General features: G+C 45.9%; 1 protein-coding gene across 2 annotated transcripts in view; it reads right to left on the reverse strand.

Annotated features, from left to right (window-relative positions):
* Positions 1-18,591, reverse strand: part of LOC106611227 (proteasome activator complex subunit 4B) — an 89,408-nt gene that overhangs the window by 28,048 nt on the left and 42,769 nt on the right. For both annotated transcript variants that reach the window (XM_014211221.2, XM_045724975.1), the window contains 8 exons: positions 14,668-14,825; positions 12,941-13,036; positions 12,763-12,818; positions 12,515-12,571; positions 9,032-9,186; positions 7,941-8,003; positions 5,614-5,709; positions 1,827-1,958 (listed from right to left, as the gene is read on the reverse strand). In XM_014211221.2, coding sequence (XP_014066696.2) covers positions 1,827-1,958; positions 5,614-5,709; positions 7,941-8,003; positions 9,032-9,186; positions 12,515-12,571; positions 12,763-12,818; positions 12,941-13,036; positions 14,668-14,825 — 813 coding nt within the window. The remainder of the gene's footprint in view (positions 1-1,826; positions 1,959-5,613; positions 5,710-7,940; positions 8,004-9,031; positions 9,187-12,514; positions 12,572-12,762; positions 12,819-12,940; positions 13,037-14,667; positions 14,826-18,591) is intronic.

Genomic DNA, 18,591 nt, shown 5'->3' on the forward strand with positions numbered 1-18,591 from the left:
GGCGAAGAGAGAAAAGGAGCGAAGAAAGGGAAAGCGGCGAAGAGAAAGCGGCGAGAAAAGGAAAGCGAGAAGCGGCGAAGAAAAGCAGGAGAGAAGAAAGCGGCGGAGAAAGCGAGCGAGAAGCAGCGAGAGAAGAAGAAAGCAGCGCGAAGAAGAGAAAGCAGCAAGAGAGAAAGCGGCGGCGGAGAAGAAGACAGAAGCAGCGGAAAGCGAGCGAGAAGAAGAAAGCGAGCGAGAAGAAAGACAGCGAGAGGAAAGCGGCGAGAGAGAAAAGCGGCGAAGGAGAAAGCGAAAGCGAGAGAGAAGAAAGCGAAAGCAGACGAAGAGAAAGCGAAAGCGAGAGAGAAAGCAGCGAAGAGAGAAAGAAGCAGCGAAGAGGAGAAAGCAGCGAGGAAGAGAGAAAGCGGCGGAGAAGAAAGCGAAGCGAAGAAAGCGGAAGGAGAAAAGCGAGCGGAAGAGAGAAAGCGAGCGAAGAGGAGAAAGCAGCGAGCGGAGAAAGCGAGCGAAGGAGAAAGCGAGCGAGAGGAGAGAGAGCGAGAGGAGAGAGAGCGAGGGAGAGGAGAGAGAGCGAGCGAGCGGAGAGAGGGAGAGGAGAGAGAGAGGAGAGAGAGCGAGAGGAGAGAGAGAGAGCGCGAGAGGAGAGAGAGAGGAGAGAGAGAGAGAGGGAGAGAGAGGGAGAGAGAGGGAGAGAGAGAGAGAGAGAGAGAGGGAGAGCGGAGAGAGCGATGAGGAAGGATGAAGAAGACAATGAAGGATGGGGAAATATAAGGAAGAGGGCTCAGTTATTTTCAACAACAAAAATATAAACGCAACATGCAACAATTTAAAAGATTTATAAGGAAATCAGTCATTTGAGATAAATTAATTAGGCCCTAATCTATGGATTTCACATGACTGGGAATACAGATACGCATCTGTTGGTCAGACGTCTTAAAAAAAAGAAAATTGGCCTCACAATGGGCATCATGATCTTGTCAGGTTATTTCTGTGCATTAAAATTGCCATTGATAAAATGAAATTGTGTTCGTTGTCCGTAGCTTATGCCTGGGGGCACTCTGTTCACAACGTTGACGTCAACAAACCGCTTGCCCACACGACGCCATACACGTGGTCCGCGGTTGTGAAGCCGGTTGCACATACTCACAAATTCTCAAAAACAACGTTAGAGGGGCTTATGGTAAAGAAATGGACATTCAATTCTCTGGCAACAGCTCTGGTGGACATTTCTGCAGTCAGCATGCCAACTGTGCGCTCCCTCAAAACTTGAGACATCTGTGGCATTGTGCTGTGTGAGAGAACTGCACATTTTACAGTGGCCTTTTATTGATCCCAGCACAAAGTGCAGCTGTGTAATTATCATGCTGTTTAATCAGCTTCTTGATATGCCACACCTGTCAGGTGGATGTGTTATCTTGACAAAAGGAAAATGCTCACTAACAGGGATGTAAACAAATTTCTGCACAACATCTGAGAGAAATAAGCTTTTTGTGCGTATGGAACATTTCTGGGATCTTTTATTGCAGCTCATGAAACCAACACTTCACATGTTGCGTTTATATTTTTTGTTCATTGTACAACATTCAGTCAGTCAGTCAGTCAAACAATAATTTAGTCAGCTGATTGATCAATAAATGACTCAATCGATTAATCAACAATTAATCAATTAATTGATCAATCAATTTGCAATAACCAGCCTAGACCATGTGTGTGTGTGGACAAGATAAGAGTATTGGAGAGACAGGACAGAGTGCGAGACAGGACAGAGAGCGAGACAGGACAGAGAGCGAGACAGGACAGAGAGCGAGACAGGACAGAGACAGTCCTACTTTGAACTGCTGCTGTGTGACATCGGAGCGGTCTGGCTCCAGGAACTCCAGCACGCGAGGGATCACGTCCCTGCAGCAGAAGTTGTAGGTTCCCAGAGCCGTGAAGAGCACACTCTGAGCCCGGCTACGCACCTGGAGGAGCACACATGGGGGGAGAGACACTCAAATGGTGTTTCTTTCTTAATACATTTTCCTTGATTCCTTGCGTCTTCTCTCCTCACCACTTCCTCAATAAACACCAGAGAAGACCCATTGTTCAGAGTTAAAATTCTCCTCCAATATGTTTTGAGGTACAATATATGATATATGCCATTTACAGACCTGCCAACCCTGTCCCACTTTTTAGAGTACCAGAAGAGCATGGCATGCGCTGCTTGTGAGTCTGATCGCAATTATAGAATTGTACCAAATCAGGCCTATAAAAATGATGGAAAACTTTCTTGACAGCATTCCATTTACACATATGGTAAAAGTCACTAACAAGATATAATTAGAAAGAAACCAAAGGGACTTTATTCTGGAGCTTTATTTTATTAAACAAATAATAAATGATTTGTTTAGGTACAAAATGTACAAACGTCTTATACACTATTATTTATTTTTTAACTCTGATATAAGAACAAATGTTTGAAGAACAGCATCAGTATGAAATAAACATGTTCCCCATAATAAAAACCAAAAAGCTATGATAGGAAACAGTGGGTGAGAACAAATCTCCTGGAGACCTTCAAATGTTCAGGAAATCTTTTTCCTAGACAGATTTGCCTGGTACAGTTGAAGTTGGAAGTTTACAAACACTTAGGTTGGAGTCATTAAAACTCGTTTTTCAACCACTCCACAAATTTCTTGTTAACAAACTATAGTTTTGGCAAGTCAGTTAGGACATCTACTTTGTGCATGACAAGTAATTTTTCCAACTATTGTTTACAGACAAGATTATTTCATGATAGGATCAAATCATTTAGCATCTTTAAATGTCAGCACTTACCTGAGCTTCCTTGATGACTGATGCCAACATCATACTTGCACAAAGTACAAAATGCATGATATGGTAGTTTGGATTGCGTCAAGCATGACCACTTCTCCTGGTATCTAGGAGGGAACTTCTGAGGCACGTGTACTCTGCTTATTGTTGGGTTTCGGGGCTACTGCTGCTGCTCTGTCTGTTTCTCTCAGTCTCCTCACATAGCTGCACTAACTGGCTGCAATAACAGTGATTTGCTAAATTAGCTGCTCATTTTGTTAATTGTATGGAACCTATGCTTAATTTATTTCATGAGCACGTGCTTAGACAAACATTATGGATCACACCTGGTTCAGTTGAGTCCTCTGAAAAGGTATTTAGAAAATATAAATAAAAGATTCACACCGAGTACAGAACATATAAAATTAATATATTGTTTGTGGAATTAGCACAGAATGTCTATGTTTATTCCATTACATGTACAGTATAGAATGGAGATAATTATCTATAACGTTTTTCTTAGCACACGCCCCCAAGTTTAGTCTCCATAGTAGAGGAACGCTTGTCACCTCTCAAACAGGGCCAATCACTAGGGCCAGCTCACAAGTATTGGCCTTTTAGACACGGTTCCTAATCAACACTAAAAGCAAAATCATTTTGAAAACATAAAAACAAAAACAAATGATGGCATCGACACAGACCGCAAACTGGGAATCTGACCTCTGTCCAGTAGACTACCGCAAACTGGGAATCTGACCTCTGTTCAGTAGGCTACCGCAAACTGGGAATCTGACCTCTGTTCAGTAGGCTACCGCAAACTGGGAATCTGACCTCTGTTCAGTAGACTACCGCAAACTGGGAATCTGACCTCTGTTCAGTAGACTACCGCAAACTGGGAATCTGACCTCTGTTCAGTAGACTACCGCAAACTGGGAATCTGACCTCTGTTCAGTAGGCTACCGCAAACTGGGAATCTGACCTCTGTTCAGTAGGCTACCGCAAACTGGGAATCTGACCTCTGTTCAGTAGGCTACCGCAAACTGGGAATCTGACCTCTGTCCAGTAGACTACCGCAAACTGGGAATCTGACCTCTGTCCAGTAGACTACCGCAAACTGGGAATCTGACCTCTGTTCAGTAGACTACCGCAAACTGGGAATCTGACCTCTGTTCAGTAGACTACCGCAAACTGGGAATCTGACCTCTGTTCAGTAGGCTACCGCAAACTGGGAATCTGACCTCTGTTCAGTAGGCTACCGCAAACTGGGAATCTGACCTCTGTTCAGTAGACTACCGCAAACTGGGAATCTGACCTCTGTTCAGTAGACTACCGCAAACTGGGAATCTGACCTCTGTTCAGTAGACTACCGCAAACTGGGAATCTGACCCTCTGTTCAGTAGACTACCGCAAAGGGAATCTGACCCTCTGTTCAGTAGACTACCGCAAACTGGGAATCTGACCTCTGTCCAGTAGACTACCGCAAACTGGGAATCTGACCTCTGTTCAGTAGACTACCGCAAACTGGGAATCTGACCTCTGTTCAGTAGACTACCGCAAACTGGGAATCTGACCTCTGTTCAGTAGACTACCGCAAACTGGGAATCTGACCCTCTGTTCAGTAGACTACCGCAAAGGGAATCTGACCCTCTGTTCAGTAGACTACCGCAAACTGGGAATCTGACCTCTGTTCAGTAGACTACCGCAAACTGGGAATCTGACCTCTGTTCAGTAGACTACCGCAAAGGGAATCTGACCCTCTGTTCAGTAGTCTACCGCAAAGGGAATCTGACCGCTGTTCGCTAGAAGAGTCTGGTGTTTCAGCCTATGTAAAGCTGCCTATTGTATTTCTTTGCAGCACATACATCATTTCAGATTTTTCGAAACTGATAAAATCTCAAATCTAGTGCCAAGGCATTTTAGAAGCATTGCCTCATAGCCAATACCGGACACTCATTAATTCTTCATCGACAGTCTTCTAAACTCCCAACTCCATTTAATGCCAAGATGTTTAGATGTATTTTTTATTATACTTCCGTAATGCTTTTTGTAACGTGGATAATAATTACAGTTACAGTCTATCAGGTTGCGTGATCCTCGTAATGTTACGTGGAAAATACAACAAATGGGACAAAGAATTAAATGTATATCACACTCGCACAAATGCAACCAGTTATTTTTCGTATTTGCATTTCATTTCTTTCACTAGCAAATGAACTGCTGGCACTTTAGAGCCCACTGAATGTCCATATGTTCGCTAACGTTAGCTTGAAACAATTAGTGTTTACCTTTCCACAACACACGGAGTCCAAAAGGGATTTGGCGTTGTGTTTACCTACACCTGAGTCGGCAAACTCAGCATCACAACAAACGGGGAGGGGCAGACACGGGGCAGCTACGTCCAATAATGATGTATTAATCTCCATGTCCGTTGACACAAACTCCGTACATGTCTGTGTGTTGCAGCTCGAGAATCAGGATGTTAGATTTACTCAGTGGATTTATTTTTTATTAAAATGTATTAAAAAAATATATACAAATCAGGACCTATTCATTTCTGCGTACTTTTAACTCGGATCTCGTACCTGCGTACATGGACAGAGAATTGCGTAGTTGGTATGCAAAATGCATGTTGGCAGGTCTGCATTTAGCAGACACTTTAATCCAGGGAAGAGCCATGCTCTACCAACTGAGCTACAGAGGACCAGGTGGCGAGGAGAGAGCTGAAGAACCCAGATTGATCAAACGTCTCTCTCACCATAGTAATGGTTTATTTACCTACTGGAGCTACTAAAACAAACGTGTGTGGCAGTTAACTGGGCTAACCTGACTGTAGGTGCTGGTGGACAGCCTCAGCAGATCCCTCATCAGTTCCTGGTGGATACTCCTGTACTCACACCCCTCCACTGTTAGCTTACGAAGCTGGACAACACAAAACACATGACAGTTAAACAGCAGCTGAGTTACTACCAGGGGTAATAGAAACACATGACAGTTAAACAGCAGCTGAGTTACTACCAGGGGTAATAGAAACACATGACAGTTAAACAGCAGCTGGGTTACTACCAGGGGTAATAGAAACACATGACAGTTAAACAGCAGCTGAGTTACTACCAGGGGTAATAGAAACACATGACAGTTAAACAGCAGCTGGGTTACTACCAGGGGTAATAGAAACACATGACAGTTAAACAGCAGCTGAGTTACTACCAGGGGTAATAGAAACACATGACAGTTAAACAGCAGCTGGGTTACTACCAGGGGTAATAGAAACACATGACAGTTAAACAGCAGCTGAGTTACTACCAGGGGTAATAGAAACACATGACAGTTAAACAGCAGCTGAGTTACTACCAGGGGTAATAGAAACACATGACAGTTAAACAGCAGCTGGGTTACTACCAGGGGTAATAGAACAAGTTAAACAGCAGCTGGGTTACTACCAGGGGTAATAGAAACACATGACAGTTAAACAGCAGCTGGGTTACTACCAGGGGTAATAGAAACACATGACAGTTAAACAGCAGCTGGGTTACTACCAGGGGTAATAGAAACACATGACAGTTAAACAGCAGCTGGGTTACTACCAGGGAAAACAGAAACAGACAGATTATTCCATGACAGCACCACTTGAGAACTTGCAGCACTTGAGAATGGACAGCACACACACAGAGCGAGAGATACAGAGCGAGAGACACAGAGCGAGAGACACAGAGCGAGAGACACAGAGCGAGAGACACAGAGCGAGAGACACAGAGCGAGAGACACAGAGCGAGAGACACAGAGCGAGAGACACAGAGCGAGAGACACAGAGCGAGAGACACAGAGCGAGACAAACAGAGAGCGAGACAAACAGAGAGCGAGACATACAGCGAGCGAGAGCGACAGAGAGCGCGAGCCAGAGAGCGCGAGCCAGAGAGAGAGCGAGCCAGAGAGAGAGAGCGAGCGAGCCAGAGAGAGAGAGCGAGCGAGCCAGAGAGAGAGAGCGAGCGAGCCAGACAGAGAGAGAGAGCGAGCGAGCCAGACAGAGAGAGAGAGAGAGCGAGCCAGACAGAGAGAGAGAGAGCGAGCCAGACAGAGAGAGAGAGAGCGAGCCAGACAGAGAGAGAGAGAGCGAGCCAGACAGAGAGAGAGAGCGAGCGAGCCAGACAGAGAGAGAGAGGCGAGCCAGACAGAGAGAGAGAGAGCGAGCCAGACAGAGAGAGAGAGCGAGCCAGACAGAGAGAGAGAGAGCCAGACAGAGAGAGAGAGAGAGCGAGCCAGACAGAGAGAGAGAGAGCGAGCCAGACAGAGAGAGAGAGAGAGCGAGCCAGACAGAGAGAGAGAGCGAGCCAGACAGAGAGAGAGAGAGGAGCCAGACAGAGAGAGAGAGAGAGCCAGACAGAGAGAGAGAGAGCCAGACAGAGAGAGAGAGAGAGCGAGCCAGACAGAGAGAGAGAGAGAGAGCGAGCCAGACAGAGAGAGAGAGAGAGAGAGAGAGCGAGCCAGAGAGAGAGAGAGAGAGAGAGCGAGCCAGACAGAGAGAGAGAGAGAGCGAGCCAGACAGAGAGAGAGAGAGAGAGAGCGAGCCAGACAGAGAGAGAGAGAGCGAGCCAGACAGAGAGAGAGAGCGAGCCAGACAGACAGACAGACAGACAGAGAGAGCGAGCCAGACAGACAGACAGACAGACAGACAGAGAGAGCGAGCCAGACAGACAGACAGACAGACAGAGAGAGCGAGCCAGACAGACAGAGCGAGCCAGACAGACAGACAGAGAGAGCGAGCCAGACAGACAGACAGAGAGAGCGAGCCAGACAGACAGACAGAGAGAGCGAGCCAGACAGACAGACAGAGAGAGCGAGCCAGACAGACAGACAGAGAGAGCGAGCCAGACAGAGAGAGCGAGCCAGACAGACAGACAGACAGAGCGAGCCAGACAGACAGACAGAGAGAGCGAGCCAGACAGAGAGACAGACAGAGAGAGCGAGCCAGACAGACAGACAGAGCGAGCCAGACAGACAGACAGAGAGAGCGAGCCAGACAGACAGACAGAGAGAGCGAGCCAGACAGACAGAGAGCCAGACAAAGAGAGAGCCAGACAAAGAGAGAGCCAGACAAAGAGAGAGCCAGACAAAGAGAGAGCCAGACAAAGAGAGAGCCAGACAGGTCCTACCTCATGCTGTAGCATAACTCTGTCGATCAGTAGGGCTCTGATGTGCTGCTTCCTGCCACGAAGCTTTAGGTGGAACAGGAAGAGAGAAATGTGTTACTACTGTCTAGACCAACGCTGGGCCTTATTCTCTATGTAATGAACTACTGTCTAGACCAAGGCTGGACCCTATTCCCTATGTAATGAACTACTGTCTAGACCAAGGCCGGACCCTATTCCCTATGTAATGAACTACTGTCTAGACCAAGGCCGGACCCTATTCCCTATGTAATGAACTACTGTCTAGACCAACGCTGGGCCTTATTCTCTATGTAATGAACTACTGTCTAGACCAAGGCTGGACCCTATTCCCTATGTAATGAACTACTGTCTAGACCAAGGCCGGACCCTATTCCCTATGTAATGAACTACTGTCTAGACCAAGGCCGGACCCTATTCCCTATGTAATGAACTACTGTCTAGACCAAGGCCGGGGCCTATTCCCTATGTAATGAACTACTGTCTAGACCAAGGCTGGGGCCTATTCCCTATGTAATGAACTACTGTCTAGACCAAGGCTGGGGCCTATTCCCTATGTAATGAACTACTGTCTAGACCAAGGCTGGGGCCTATTCCCTATGTAATGAACTATTGTTTAGACCAAGGCTGGGGCCTATTCCCTATGTAATGAACTACTGTCTAGACCAAGGCTGGGGCCTATTCCCTATGTAATGAACTACTGTCTAGACCAAGGCTGGGGCCTATTCCCTATGTAATGAACTACTGTCTAGACCAAGGCTGGGGCCTATTCCCTATGTAATGAACTACTGTCTAGACCAAGGCTGGGGCCTATTCCCTATGTAATGAACTATTGTTTAGACCAAGGCTGGGGCCTATTCCCCATGTAATGCACTACTTTTGCCAAGGGCCTTGCACTGATCAGAAGTTAACACTAGAATCAATTCAAAATGAAAAACTAAACTCTTACAAATATGTGTTAGATAAGTCTGTGGGTGCCTTACATGACCAGCATTCATTCACTGAAGAGAAATACTCCATTCTATCACTCAAACTCCACCACGGCTCCAGTATGGCGTCCTAGCTACATCTCTCACCCTGTTCTCCATGGACTTCTTGACCAGGTTGAAGCTCTTCCAGCGAGAGTCAAACTCGTGTTTTTGGGAGCCTTTGAAGTGTAGCAGGTCACTGATGATCTTGATGATGGAGAATAGAGACTTGGTGTCATCCTCGGAGTGTTCCAGAATGTGATCTGGGGACATAAAACAGAACAAACCGTTACACTGACATGAAGTGAAATGATCTAGATCGGTTTTAGGGGCAGGTTTTAGGGGGCGGTTTTAGATGTCTTTGTTTAATTTAAAAAAAAAATATTAACTAGGAAAAGCCCATTGAGACCCAGAGTCTCTTTTTCAAGGGAGACCTGGCCAAGAAGGCAGCAACAATCAATACATCACATAATTAAAACATACAACACAACATGATCTAGCCTAAAAAAAAAAGCATTTACACCCCCTGTAACAGAGTCTCCCATCAATATTTTAAATTCATTCATTGGCACTAACATATCTAGATGAAGCATGGATTGTAGACTATTCCATGCCTCTGGTGCACAAGAAGAGAAGGCAGTCTTGCCTAATACTGTGAATGTCCTGGGGACTTTAGGTAGCAACAACCTAGCAGACCGGGTATGGTAACTGCAGGTGGTGAAGGAGACCAGACTACAGAGGTAAAGAGGGAGTTTACCCAAAACGGCTTTGTAGATGAACACATTTACAACAAGTCACCATAATCAACTACAGAGAGAAAAGTGGCCTGAACAAGCTTCTTTCTAGCCATAAGCCGGAAGCAAGCCTTATTACCAAAATAAAAACCCAATTTTAATTTAAGCTTTGTCACAAGATTATCCACATGAACTTCAAAGGACAACTTGTCATCCAACCAAATACCTAGGTATTTGTAGGATGACACTTTTTCAACAGATAAGCCACCAGATGTGACAATGCTAACCTTCTCTGGCAGAGTTCTAGCTCTGGTAAAGGTCATGAATTTAGTTTTTTGTACATTCAAGACCAGTTTGAGACCATAAAGGGAGGCCTGCAGTGACAAAAGCAGTCTAGAGCTCTTCAACAGCCTGAACCAGAGAAGGAGCACATGAATATATAACTGTATCATCTAAATATTAGATGTAACTTTGCTGGTTGCATCCCATTTCACATATTAGCTCTTCATGTGAAGACAGTGATAAGACACAAAGACATTTAAAAAAAACATTACATCTGGACAGCTTTACACTGCTAGTTGCATCTGGACAGCTTTACACTGCTAGTTGCATCTGGACAGCTTTACACTGCTAGTTGCATCTGGACAGCTTTACACTGCTAGTTGCATCTGGACAGCTTTACACTGCTGGTTGCATCTGGACAGCTTTACACTGCTGGTTGCATCTGGACAGCTTTACACTGCGAGTTGCATCTGGACAGCTTTACACTGCTAGTTGCATCTGGACAGCTTTACACTGCTGGTTGCATCTGGACAGCTTTACACTGCTGGTTGCATCTGGACAGCTTTACACTGCTAGTTGCATCTGGACAGCTTTACACTGCTAGTTGCATCTGGACAGCTTTACACTGCTAGTTGCATCTGGACAGCTTTACACTGCTAGTTGCATCTGGACAGCTTTACACTGTTGGTTGGGGTTGAGTTGTGGTAACAGAGACAGGAGGGAGGGAGGAGACACTATTGGGGTTGAGTTGTGGTTACAGACAGGAGGGAGGGAGGGAGGAGACACTATGGGGGTTGAGTTGTGGTTACAGACAGGAGGGAGGGAGGGAGGAGACACTATAGGGGTTGAGTTGTGGTTACAGACAGGAGGGGGGAGGGAGGAGACACTATGGGGGTTGAGTTGTGGTTACAGACAGGAGGGAGGGAGGGAGGAGACACTATGGGGGTTGAGTTGTGGTTACAGACAGGAGGGAGGGAGGAGACACTATGGGGGTTGAGTTGTGGTTACAGACAGGAGGGAGGGAGGAGACACTATTGGGGTTGAGTTGTGGTTACAGACAGGAGGGAGGGAGGGAGGAGACACTATGGGGGTTGAGTTGTGGTTACAGACAGGAGGGAGGGAGGGAGGAGACACTATGGGGGGGTTGAGTTGTGGTTACAGACAGGAGGGAGGGAGGGAGGGAGGGAGGGAGGGAGGGAGGGAGGGAGGGAGGGAGGGGACACTATGGGGGGTTGAGTTGTGGTTACAGACAGGAGGGAGGGAGGGAGGGAAGGAGGGAGGAGACACTATGGGGGGTTGAGTTGTGGTTACAGACAGGAGGGAGGGAGGGAGGGAGGGAGGGAGGGAGGGAGGGAGGGAGGGAGGGAGGGAGGGAGGGAGGAGGGAGGGAGGGAGGGAGGGAGGGAGGGAGGGAGGGAGGGAGGGAGGGAGGGAGGGAGGGAGGGAGGAGACACTATGGGGGGTTGAGTTGTGGTTACAGACAGGAGGGAGGGAGGGAGGAGACACTATGGGGGTTGAGTTGTGGTTACAGACAGGAGGGAGGAGACACTATGGGGGTTGAGTTGTGGTTACAGACAGGAGGGAGGGAGGGAGGAGACACTATGGGGGTTGAGTTGTGGTTACAGACAGGAGGGAGGGAGGGAGGAGACACTATTGGGGTTGAGTTGTGGTTACAGACAGGAGGGAGGGAGGGAGGAGACACTATAGGGGTTGAGTTGTGGTTACAGACAGGAGGGAGGGAGGGAGGAGACACTATGGGGGTTGAGTTGTGGTTACAGACAGGAGGGAGGGAGGGAGGAGACACTATGGGGGTTGAGTTGTGGTTACAGACAGGAGGGAGGGAGGGAGGAGACACTATGGGGGTTGAGTTGTGGTTACAGACAGGAGGGAGGGAGGGAGGAGACACTATGGGGATTGAGTTGTGGTTACAGACAGGAGGGAGGGAGGGAGGAGACACTATGGGGGTTGAGTTGTGGTTACAGACAGGAGGGAGGGAGGGAGGAGACACTATAGGGGGTTGAGTTGTGGTTACAGACAGGAGGGAGGGAGGGAGGAGACACTATGGGGGTTGAGTTGTGGTTACAGACAGGAGGGAGGGAGGGAGGAGACACTATAGGGGTTGAGTTGTGGTTACAGACAGGAGGGAGGGAGGGAGGGAGGGAGGGAGGGAGGGAGGGAGGAGACACTATGGGGGTTGAGTTGTGGTTACAGACAGGAGGGAGGGAGGGAGGGAGGGAGGGAGGGAGGGAGGGAGGGAGGGAGGGAGGGAGGGAGGAGAATATGGGGTGAGAGCGGAGGGAGGGAGGAGGAGACACTATGGGGGTTGAGTTGTGGTTACAGACAGGAGGGAGGGAGGGAGGAGACACTATGGGGGTTGAGTTGTGGTTACAGACAGGAGGGAGGGAGGGAGGAGACACTATGGGGGTTGAGTTGTGGTTACAGACAGGAGGGAGGGAGGGAGGAGACACTATGGGGGTTGAGTTGTGGTTACAGACAGGAGGGAGGGAGGGAGGGAGGAGACACTATGGGGGTTGAGTTGTGGTTACAGACAGGAGGGAGGGAGAACACTACTCACGTAGCAACTGCCTCATCACTCTACAGATAGCATCTCTGTAGTTCTCTCTGGACACATCTGGAGGAGAGAGAGTTGAGGTTTTACATAACATGCACGCAAACATGTCTCTGGAACAATAAAAATCAACGTATAGTTACTGCTGTCACCACAACAAGTGAGTGATACCGCAAACTATGAAGGCTCAAGGACTATTTTGTCTGTTACCAAGGCCTCAGAATAATGACTATGAGCTAAAGCATGCAACTCACCATAGGACACTCCTGTGAAGAGGTTGGTCTCACCCAGATTCACCATGCTAGTCACCCTGACAGAGAAAGAGAGATTTCATAGTTAAAACACACTGTATTAAAACACTGACAACAATTGATGTAAAAAAGGCCTTCATAAATACATTTGATTAATTAAGCTTGACTGTGTACTACTCACAGTTCTGGGATGGGCTCTCCTCGCAGTGGTGGAAACAGACTTCCTGCTCCCAGAAGGCAGTGCTGTACGATAGACAAACTCTGCAGGACGTCATCCCTGAGAAATGGGATTATTTACATGCAGGGTCCCCAATACTGACTACACATTATAAAGCAGAACGGGGTTGGGTTAAGTGGGGAGAACACGTTTGAAATAGAGTGAAACCACCTAAACTTGTCAGGAAGAAAATGGCACACGTCGGACAACAGTACACTAGTTTGTTCTTAGATTAGTGTAGAGCACCTTCGCAGTCACAAAGCAAGCCAAGATATAGCGCTCAGAATTGTTTTTAAACATGACCATTTTTTTTAAAAAACATTAACTTAACAAAAACAGTTCTGTAGGAATGAGGTTTGTGCAGTAGGCCTAATACATTATCACAGCATAATGGCCATATGCCTGGCCCGCCAATATTGTTCTTCACAGACCATAGCCTATTTCAAAATTTGAGCTGTGATAACAAAATAGATCAGTTGGTGTACCTTTAGCGAGGCACAGCTGAGCATAAATTGAAATAATTCGCTTTTTTATTTTACAGGACTGATGGTACCTGCATCTGATGGTCATGGTGGTTTCAAGACAACAGGGAACTAGATCAAATAATGACGTCAGTGATCTTCAGGTCAGAAAGTCGGAGCCTTAGAAAGATGCCAGAGTTTCTGACTTGGATGGCCGTTCAAAAGATTCCCCAGCCCCAGTTGTCTGGAACGCTCGGAAGTCGTAGATTTCCAAATTCCCCATTGGTTTGAACACGGCATTAGTGTCATTGAAGGAATTGAGAGAGCAGCAGCCTCTCACCTATGACCAGAGAAAGTTAAATATTCCTCGGCATTAAAATAGACAACGAGCTGCTGTTAATAATTAAAACGCAGGGCTATAGATACACTTGACTACTAATTCATTGCAGATGCAGCACGAGTGGATGTAGAGAGAAGCACATTTTATGTTTTGTAATAGTGTTGACTAAATACAGTGTTGACAGTGCCGAATAAAGTCACTCATAAAAACAGCAGCTTTTTGACAGTCTCCCTCTGGTCATAGTTTTAAAGGTTATTAAATCTCATGTAGGCTAATATCAAACAGTGCTGTAGCCGGGTCGTGGAAGCTGTAGGTCGGCATTTGAGCTATTCGATTGGCCAGAGCAGTAGGCACACTTGATTTAGCCACAGATCTCCAGGTCCGCCGGGTAGACGGAGTTTGTCTTTTCAGACAAATTAAATGGTTAAAAATGGGAACACTTTGCCTACCAGGTGCAGCAGGGCTTCTGAATCAGAAGCACCTACCGTCAACAGCGCAACACACAAACATAGCAAAAATAAAAAGGAGCTCAAGCCTTAATGCCTTTATCATTGGATTTTCTACATAAATGTTTGGTGATTGACTAGGAATGCCTTGGAGATCGCGATCGATCGGTTGATGACCACTGATGTACAGTGTCCTATCCTTACACCTGCACCAGTCTGCTCCAGACTTGTCATGGTCTGTTTAATGTGCCTTCACCTGGCAATCCCCTGGGTCCTTACTATTCATTAGGGCATATCGTAGCAAAACATTTCGCAAATGAAAACAAAAATGTGTGTTTCTTATTGGACAAGTTTAGGTAGTCTTTCAGTCCGTTTTCTTTTGTTTGATAACTGATGAATAGGACCCTCTTACAGCCTTCACGCAGTCTGTTTGTCCCCCCTCACCTGGTCATGTCCCGTTCCCCCTGGGCGTATCTCTGCAGTCGCAGCAGCTCTGGCTGTAAGATCAGGTCCAGAACATAGAACACAAATCTGGTCTCCTCCACACCGGGGACGTGCCACTGGATATTCAGGTTCCACAGGTCCCCCGGACGACCCCAGTCCTGGACAGAGGGAGAGAAGGTTGAGATCAATATATAATAATGTATACACTACTGGTCAAAAGTTTTTGAACACCCCCATTTTTCCAGTTATTATTGAAATTTAAGCAGTTCAAGTCCAGTGAATAACCTGAAAATGGTAAAGGTAAGCAGTAAACTGTAGGTCACCAAATAATAATGTAGGTCACCAAAAACTGAAAAAGAATGTATTCTTCAGAGTTACAAAAAAAGGCCTTTTCAGGGAACAAGTAATGGGTTAACAACTTACAGCTGTTCTGCAGCAATGGAAGTAAATTAAGCCTCAAAGCTTTGGTTGATTACTTAGAAACCCTCTGTCTGTATAAAAGCAGTGTTGGAAAAGACTGTTACTACACCCTCTTAAAGCATTATTTGGACAGTATTGTACTGCAGGAAGTAGTATATTGCTATTAAGATGGTGAGAAAAAGGCAATTAACAAAGGAAGACAGACAGACCATTATAACCCTTCAAAGTGTAGGTCTTTCCTTTAGAGAAATTGCAAAGAAAGCCAAGGTGTCAGTGAGCACAGTTTCCTACACCATCAAAAGGCACTTGGAAAGTGGATCGACACATGCTAGAATCACCTTTGCCAGCGATTACAGCTGTGAGTCTTCTTGGGTAAGTCTACGAGCTTTGCACACCTGGGTTGTACAATATTTGCACATTCTTTTAAAAATGACTAAAGCTTTGATAAGTTTGTTGTTGATCATTGCTAGCCAGCCATTTTAAGATTTTCAAGACGATTTAAGTCAAAACTGTAACTAGGCCCCTGTTGGGATGTGCTAAACTTTGAACATTGAGATATTAAATGAATAATAGGAAATTAAAGAGACTGGGTCATGTTAAAAGTTAATGGTTCTCAGAAGAAAGAAGAAGGCTTTGGAATGTGTTTGATGGAGGAGAGGTGAGTGATGGTCATCAAACTCATGTTACGCTTCTACTACTGCTCCTTCTGTTACTGTCCCACGGTAAATGGGAAGTGTTATTGATGTATTATATTAAGTTAAAATAAGTGTTCATTCAGTATTGTTGTAATTGTCATTATTACAAATAAAATAAAAAAATTGTCCAATTAATCGGCATCGGCTTTTTTGGTCCTCCAATAATCGGTATTGAAAAATCATAATCGGTCGACCTCTAATCTATGCATCATCGACGCTCGGCCTTGGGGCAAATCCAAAAGATGGAAGCACATTGTACTGAATTGTCTGGTCTGGTCTGACGGACGGACGGACTCTCATGGACGCCACCTACTCTCATGGACTCTACCATCTTCGCGAAGAGGGCGTGGAAACATTAAACAGTGGCATGACGATTGGTTGGTTTATTCCATAAAAAAATGGGGGGGTAATCCAAGTAAAAGGTGTTATGTTGGTAATACTGATCTGTAAAACAATATTATATGCTTAACTTTTAATTTGGACGGACGGACGGACGGACGGACGGACGTCCGTCCGTCCGTCCGTCCGTCCGTCCGTCCGTCCAAATTAAAAGTTAAGCATATAATATTGTTTTAGACAGACAGACAGACAGACAGACAGACAGACAGACAGACAGACAGACAGACAGACAGACAGACAGACAGACAGACAGACAGACAGACAGACAGACAGACAGACAGACAGACAGACAGACAGACAGACAGACAGACAGACAGACAGACAGACAGACGAGACAGACAGACAGACAGACAGACAGACAGACAGACAGACAGACAGACAGACAGACAGACAGACAGACAGACAGACAGACAGACAGACAGACAGACGAGACAGACAGACAGACAGACAGACAGACAGACAGACAGACAGACAGACAGACAGACAGACAGACAGACAGACAGACAGACAGACAGACAGACAGACAGACAGACAGACAGACAGACAGACAGACAGACAGACAGACAGACAGACAGACAGACAGACAGACAGACAGACAGACAGACAGACAGACAGACAGACAGACAGACAGACAGACAGACAGACAGACAGACAGACAGACAGACAGACAGACAGACAGACAGACAGACAGACAGACAGACAGACAGACAGACAGACAGACAGACAGACAGACAGACAGACAGACAGACAGACAGACAGACAGACAGACAGACAGACAGACAGACAGACAGACAGACAGATGACACTCTCACAAAAAGCCCTGCTTGTCTTGTAGTACGGAGACCTACCCAAAGAACAACAGACAAGACATCTTATCATCTAGTGCCAGAGACTTTAATCCATTGAGCTAGCCAACAAGCTGCCCTGGGGTGTGTCCCAATAATCTCTCCTTCCTCCTGAAGTGTGCACTTGTTCACTACTCCCCACACATTTAAAATCATTGGATTGATGTAGGCAGTATCCATATATATCAGTTATTTCCTTTCAAATCGATGAAGGGAAGTGAACAAGTGCACACTTCGGGAGAAAGGAGAGATTATGCCTCTCCTGAGATGACATAATAGGATCACACTCAAGGACCTTCCATAGAGAGGGATAGAAGGCGCACTTGCCACAAAATCCTGTCATGGCATGAGTGGCACCATGGAGGGATTTCAACATGTAAAGGGACTTCCTATGGGCAAAGATGGGAGGTGTACCCTCAATCTATCTCCATGGGCCCTTCTCATTGACTATGTGGACAGGAGGAGGGCTGCGGGAAGCCTGAGAGGCAGGAGGGAGAAACAGAGGAGTTGTGTAACTGTCTGGTGGGTAGAGGCATGTTATGCCCTGGACCTCTCAACTAGTCTGGCATGGTTCCTTTGACACACAATAGGGTGTTCACCTACACAATTATTAATTAATTATTTCAAGGTTTATACAAAATATCCATTCAACAGAGAACTCCGTCCGAAAAACAATAGTCCAAACCCCATGTCTCTACCATATATGGTTCAAAAGTTAGACCATTTACTCTGAGAATTTAGCATGTATAGATGGAATGGAATGCTGTCACTGCTCCATAGAACTCTGTGGCGTTGCTTCGTGGCAGAACAGCGCTAACTTCAAACATCAACTGACAAGCTAATTAGTGGCTGAAGGTTCGTGAGTGAAAACATGGTATTTTTCTAAATGACATCCGCAGAATACAAAACAGGGACTAAATATATATATTTAAAAAAATTAACAGACCGAATTCCAATATTCACCCTCCACTAAGACAATCAGATCCTGTTTTCATGGTGTATGGGTCTTTCCCTCTAATCGCAATAGAAACAGCCCCTCTCAAAGTAGATTTATCATCAATATAGCCAAAGAAAGTCAAGGATATGGAGATTAAATGACGAGAGGATCAAGCTTATTTTGATTGGTCCAACCCACGGAAACACTTCCAAATGGTACCACCTCCCAACGCAAAATATGGAAGAGATACAACCAAGAGCAGCACAGTCTAAACTAGCTCTGGTCACAGCAAATTAACGTTTTTATTTCATCAACAATGTCAAGTACAAGTATACTGCTCAAAAAAATAAAGGGAACACTTAAACAACACATCCTAGATCTGAATGAAATAAATAATGTTATTAAATACTTTTTTCTTTACATAGTTGAATGTGCTGACAACAAAATCACACAAAAATAATCAATGGAAATCCAATTTATCAACCCATGGAGGTCTGGATTTGGAGTCACACTCAAAATTAAAGTGGAAAACCACACTACAGGCTGATCCAACTTTGATGTAATGTCCTTAAAACGAGTCAAAATGAGGCTCAGTAGTGTGTGTGGCATCCACGTGCCTGTATGACCT

Source organism: Salmo salar, chromosome ssa01 (assembly GCF_905237065.1).
Source record: "Salmo salar chromosome ssa01, Ssal_v3.1, whole genome shotgun sequence".
NCBI classification, from domain to species: domain Eukaryota; kingdom Metazoa; phylum Chordata; class Actinopteri; order Salmoniformes; family Salmonidae; genus Salmo; species Salmo salar.